This window comes from Mauremys reevesii, linkage group 8, assembly GCF_016161935.1.
Source record: "Mauremys reevesii isolate NIE-2019 linkage group 8, ASM1616193v1, whole genome shotgun sequence".
In the NCBI taxonomy this organism is placed as follows: Eukaryota; Metazoa; Chordata; order Testudines; family Geoemydidae; genus Mauremys; species Mauremys reevesii.
In genome coordinates, this window is record NC_052630.1 from 3,362,688 (window position 1) to 3,369,130 (window position 6,443).

The following is a 6,443-nucleotide window of genomic DNA, read 5'->3' on the forward strand; positions in this document are numbered from 1 at the left end:
GGCCACACGCATTCACCCCCCGCCGGCCAGGAGCAGGAGGTGCCCAGCTCTAGGAAGCTGCTAGGGCTCCTGAGGTGCAAGTGCAACTGGGGAGCAATGGGGGGCAGGGCTGGAGGGAGGATTAGCCCCTCCCCCCCCGTGTGACCCTGCCCTTTGCCCTGTGGAGATGGTCCCAGAGAGGGATACTGAGCCATAGACCCCGTGCGCATGCGCGCCAAGCACAGCTCCCTCCCTCGTTGGCATCCACTCCCAGCATGCTCCGCGCTGCCCCGGCGGAGCCTGCCACGGCCAAGGGGCGGGGCAGGTCTGTTACTGGCGTTGGGACGAGCCAGTCAAACGGCGACGTCTCCGCCCCACGTTGGTCCCTGCGAGCCAATGGGAGCAGGGAGGGCGCCGCGGTCGCCGGAAGTGAGGGCGGGACGGAGCGGTGGGGGCCGGCGGGAGGCTGCGCTCGTCTCTGCGGCCGGGCCGGGCAGGGGAGCAGCCGCTGCCGAGGCACCAGGTGAGCGCTGCGTCCGAGGGGCCTGCGCATGGAGAGGGCACCGCAGAGCCCCGCCGCCTTCCCCCCCCCGCTCCCCATGGGCACCCTGGAGCCCCCCCCGCCGGGCACCGCAGAGCCCCGCCGCCTTCCCCGCTCCCCATGGGCACCCTGGAGCCCCCCTCCCCGGCTCCCCTCCACCGCAGAGCCCCCGCCGGGCACCGCAGAGCCCCGCCGCCTTCCCCTGCTCCCCATGGGCACCCTGGAGAGCCCCCCTGCCTTCCCTCCGCCGGGCACCACAGAGCCCCTCCGCCGGGCACCGCAGAGCCCCGCCGCCTTCCCCTGCTCCCCATGGGCACCCTGGAGCCCGCCCCGCGGCTCTCCCCGTGCACCACAGAGCCCCGCCGCCTTCCCCCTCCGCCGGGCACCACAGAGCCCCGCCGCCTTCCCCCGCTCCCCATGGGCACCCTGGAGCCCGCCCCCCTCCCCCGGCTGCCCCCTCCACCGCAGAACCCAACCCCCCCAGTACCCCCCCGCACCACAGAGCCCCCTGCTGGGCACCGCAGAGCCCAAGCGCCTTCTCCCCCGGCTCCCCATGGGCATCCTGGAGCCCGCCCCCGCGGCTCTCCCTGGGCACCACAGAGCCGCCGCCGGCCCCCGCTCCCCATGGGCACCCTGGAGCCCGGCACCACAGAACCTAGCTGCCTTCTCACTTCCCACCCACACCCCGCTGGGCACCACAGAGCCCCTCCTTCCCCCCCGGGCACCCTAGAGCCCGCTCCCTCCCCTCTGCACCACAGAGCCCAGCCGCCCCCACCCACCCCTGGCCCCAGGAAGGTACCTGGCAGTTGTGTCTGGGGCCCACCTAAGATGTACAGGGCCTGGCACCTGAAGCACTGTGCAGCTCGCAGCCCCTAGTGGTTCCTCCTCACTCCCCTGCATGCAGCTGGGGACACAGAGCAGGGGGCAGTGACTTGCCTCAGGTCAGGCAGGAAATGAGTGGAGAGGTGGGCGATTACACCCGGGTGTTCTTGGTGCCAGGCAAGTGCCCTAACCCCTGCACCACCCTTCCCCTGGGCTCGGGCCTTGCTCCCTGCTGACAAGGACTGGGGGATGCTCTTTGGGGATGGGTGCGGCCTGTCACTGCCTGGGGCGACCATTTCAGGGTGGCGTGTTGTCAACTTAGTGCCCCAGCCTCACTCACAAGGATGAGAGTTGGGGATACTCCCTTATTTAGCAGCAAAGAGTCTTGTGGCCCCTTATAGACTAACAGACGTTTTGGAGCATGAGCTTTTGTGGGTGCCCACGAAAGCTCATGCTCCAAAACGTCTGTTAGTCTATAAGGGGCCACAAGACCCTTTGCTGCTTTTACAGATCCAGACTAACACGGCTCCCCCTCTGATACTTGACTCCCTTATTTAGGATCCTTATAAAGGAGGGTGTTTAAAGTTTGTGTATTTAAGTCTGATTTTTTTTTTTAAATTGATCCTTGGAGTGATTCCTCCAAAACTGGGGGCTGTGTGGTCAGGGGGATGGTAATGAACATGATGGAGCCTTTTATCTTAGTGACCAGTCTGATGTGGCTTAAGGTGGCAGGGATGGAAAGCGCCTACATCTGATAGCTGCTTACTGGCCTGTGTGAAATTTAGGAAGGTTTCTGCCTCGTTTGTAGTGGACAAGTATCTGACTCTCAAAAAACACCAAACATAAACACCTCATCTACAGTCCGAGCAGAGATCCCAAGCACTGAATGAGCGTCAAGCCTGAACCTACTTTCATCTCAAGAAGCCCTTTGAGACCTGGGTACATTAATTAGTGGGAGAAAAGCTTGCTCTGTTTCTAATGTTGCTATACCTGTTCTGTGGATAAACAGAGAACTTCAGATTGTAATTTTGATAGACCAGTCCCTACCATGATTGGTAAATACTAAATTTGGATCTAAAGAACATCCCTTGTTTTAAAAATATATCTTGTAGCATTTATAGTAGTCCATTTTCCTGTAGTTGCTAGCATAAGAAGTTATTAAAGAAATCACTGTTAGTATTGAAAGCCAAGAGATCTTGATGGGGTAGGAGATATCTTTCGAGCAGTGACCTTACATCACATTTGCTGAAAGGGGTAGCACACTATATTTAGATATGCTATAAAACTAATTTATAACTAACCTAATCCTACATTTTTATGGGGTATTCCACAGATACTTTCATCCGCCACAATGGGGGAACCTCAGCAAGTGAGTGCTCTCCCTCCACCTCCAATGCAGTATATAAAGGAATATACAGATGAAAATATTCGGAAAGGTCTAGCCCCTAAGCCTCCACCACCTGTGAAAGACAGCTACATGATGTTTGGTAACCAGTTCCAGTGTGACGATCTCATTATTCGACCCTTGGAAAGCCAAGGCATTGAACGATTGCATCCCATGCAGTTTGACCACAAGAAGGAACTAAGGAAACTCAATATGTCTATCCTGATAAACTTTTTGGACCTCTTGGATATCTTGATAAGGAGCCCAGGCAGCATAAAACGGGAGGAGAAACTGGAAGACTTAAAACTGCTTTTTGTCCATGTCCATCATCTTATAAATGAATATCGACCCCACCAAGCCAGGGAGACGCTAAGGGTTATGATGGAGGTGCAGAAACGTCAGCGTTTGGAGACTGCTGAGAGGTTTCAGAAGCATTTAGAGCGAGTTGTAGAAATGATCCAGAACTGCCTGGCCTCCTTACCTGACGATTTGCCTCATTCAGAGGGAGGGATGAGATTAAAAACTGAGCCCATGGATATTGATGACCACAACAATTGTATTGGACAGAATGAACAGCAGAGAGAGCGCTCTGGTTGCAAGAAAGATCAGGTTTTAGACAAAGATGCTGCTATGTGTAGCATTATTGATGAAATGACATGAAAAGACACTTTTGTAATTGTATAAAGTTCTTGGGGGCAAGAAGTGGACTTGATGCTAGAGGTCATATGGTGTGGGATTTTTTTGGTAATTTTTTTTTCCTTCTCCTTTTGGCGTCTATGGAAATAAACAATCACGGAATTTAGTGTATATAAAATAACCCAGAAGTCTTATTTTTGTAGTCCTAGGTAAGGATTTTGCAGGTGATCAAACAAACAGAAGCATTGCTTGATATTTTGTAGATGAAATTTGTATAGTGTACTGTTCAGAACAGAAAAGAATAAGTCTTATACTATTTTGTTGAAACAAGTGCATCACGTCAGTTGAAGTAAGCTTTATTCCATGGCTTCATTATATTTTCAGTCATTCATTTGCTGGTTTTATAGATGCACTTATTTTATTAATTTCCATGAAATATGGGATTGAGAAAAGATCAATCTCTGCAGGGAATCTGGAGTTGACAATTTCAAATAAGTTAAAGGTACCTTGTACAAATGTTATGGTAAATAACTATAAAACTATTCTGGTATAAAAGATGGGTTTATTATTATTACTGACAATGTTGGTAGGTCAAAATTTAATTCTCTCCTTTTTAGTTTTGTAAAGTCAATATAATTGTCTAAAGGAATGCTCACTTTGGTGGCTTAAAAATTCAGTGTTGGTAGCCTAACACTCATAAGTAACTCTACAATAAACTCTGTGCAGGAGACAATCTTGGTAACAAAATAGATTTATGTTTTCCAAGGACTAATGAGCAGTAATTCTTTTAAAACAGGAGATACCTAGATACTTACTCCTTTAAACATAACAGGAAATATTCTTTAAATGCTACTCTTTTTATTAAACGTGCACGTTCACTGAAAATACCTGAAGTGAGAGTACTCGCCACTTCCCTCTTAGCCAGGAACAAGACACAGAATCAAGCCCTGTGTAAAGACAGGAGGATTTAACCAATATTTTTTTAGTATTCATTATTTTCATCTTGAGAACACTAACAAATTAATCCCAGCAAAAATGCCGTTTTGTACAAAGACTTTACAACCTGTTTTGAATGAAACCTAATCTAATTCCTTTCAGTGACTGAGAGGTGAGTCAGGCCCTGGTACAGTACAATTGTTCAACAACAAAAAAAAACCTCTTTGTGCAGCTATTTTTCAGAATGTTGCAGCCTCTCTTTATCCCTCTCACATGCTAGATTCTGTGTGTGCACCAGTATATCCATGACCAATTTTTTTTCCTTGTTCCTTTTAGAAACATCATAGACTTTCAGGGAGTAATGTCAGTGCAATATCCATGCCCTTTGAAATGAAACATCATTGAGTACTATTTCCCAACTGAAACTAGAGAAACATACATGTTACTCCTACCCACCTATCCTCTAATAACATGCAGGTAGGAAAAACAGGAAGGTTCTAAAATCAAAACTTACATTTGCAAACAGATTAAAAGACTTTTCAGACTTCAAAACCCCTTGAGACTTGTCTCTGATTAAATGCTCTGTTTTTAAATATTTCACCCACCTTATCTTGGGCTTAATGACGGATTCAAGTCATAAAATATTTTTCATGCAAATTCTAGTGGATGCAAAAACTTCCTAGGTTGACAGACTGTTATAAAATGAAGACCTTCAACTATGATACTCCTCCCGTTGGAGTCATTGAGAAATGTTGACACCAAGTTCAGTAGGAGCAGGATCACACACTTCAATCACAAAAGTACACTGCTAGCAGTGCTGAAGTGCTTCAATTGCTGTAGTGAGTTGAGGCCCATGCCTGCCTCTGCCAGTCACCATGGTGATCTTTATCTTGTGGACAGTTGCTGAAATTAAACAATGCTTTTAATAAGTTTGTAGCAGATAGTGTTGAAATAAAGGTCATTCAACTGAAGAATCTATTAACCTGTGCTTTCTGTATAAAATGAATGTCTGGGTAAGCTCTTTATTTACTTCTTAACCCTGATTAGAGAGGTCTGGAAGTGTTTGGTCATAGCTAACAAGAATGACTAGATCCTGAACTTTGACATTTAAGGTTCAAAACCAAATGGTGTATGTCTAATCATACTTGCTCATTTATTAAAGTGCCCATTATCTCTTTTGGGTTTCAGAGGTTGTCTATGCTTTGTGGTTTCAAGGAAGCTGTAAATAACAATTTTGCACTACTCTAACTCCTTAGCTAAGAAAACGTTAAGATGGGTGGTTCAGAAATATGTTTTGTTGTTTTAAATCTATGGTCAAGGTTTAATTTAATTCTAAGAAATCTCGTATGCAGTCATGTAACATGATTACTGAAATTTTGGGGGGATAAAAAGTGATGTGTGTAATTTTAAGATCATACAATAAAGCTTCTCATCTAGTAACAGAAATTTTATATGGCCACTGCTGACCCTTTGAAGAGAGATTAGCAGAAAGCAGCATTTCCCATCAAGATTCCACCAGAAGAATGAAAAAAGTAAACCTTGGGCCAGCTTTACAAAGGTATTCAGGTGCATAAAGATCCAGACAGGCAGCTAGTAGGAATTTCAAAAGCACCTCCTAAGAAGGATACATGTTTAAGTCCTGTCGAAAAATTTGGCCCCTAGCCACATTTGGCTGGACAAAATGAAACAATTGAGCAATAACTGAAAACTACTGCTATTATCTGAGGTCAAGATGGCTTTCAGCTGATGCTGTGTAATTTAACCTTTTTAATGATGTGCCTTCTAAGTGCTAATGGGAAACATTTCCGGTTACTCTGCCTGAGTCCTAACGTTTCTAAAAATATAACACCACTCCTATGATCACATAATACACTATCAAATCTTTATATGGGCATCGAACAGTATAGATGGTTAGAGTCAACAGATTTATGGGATGGTTTGCATTGGTTACTGCCCCCGCCCATTCTTGATTTAAAAAAAAAAAACTTTTAAAGTCTTGCGCTCAAATACATTTAAAAATGCATTCTGGAAATACTGGACTCCTTGTACCCTGCTGAAGGGAAAGGTGCACTAGCAATGGTCCTGTGAAGTTGTCCAGTAGGCCAGTCACCTTACCCATTACTTGAGTGTTTTGTAATAACATAC

The 6,443-nt window shown here is 46.9% G+C and overlaps 1 protein-coding gene across 1 annotated transcript; it reads left to right on the forward strand.

Moving 5' to 3' along the window:
- The first annotated feature begins 372 nt into the window (after positions 1-372).
- Positions 373-5,276, forward strand: MED7 (mediator complex subunit 7). Its single transcript, XM_039483110.1, has 2 exons — positions 373-502; positions 2,676-5,276. The coding sequence occupies exon 2, from the start codon at positions 2,694-2,696 to the stop codon at positions 3,384-3,386; it is 693 nt and encodes a 230-aa protein (XP_039339044.1). The 5' UTR covers positions 373-502; positions 2,676-2,693; the 3' UTR covers positions 3,387-5,276.
- Positions 5,277-6,443: the final 1,167 nt, after the last annotated feature.

Bases quoted from the DNA above. Each gene is read 5' to 3' on its own strand.
- MED7 (XM_039483110.1), top strand. From the start codon at position 2,694: ATGGGGGAACCTCAGCAAGTGAGTGCTCTCCCTCCACCTCCAATGCAG.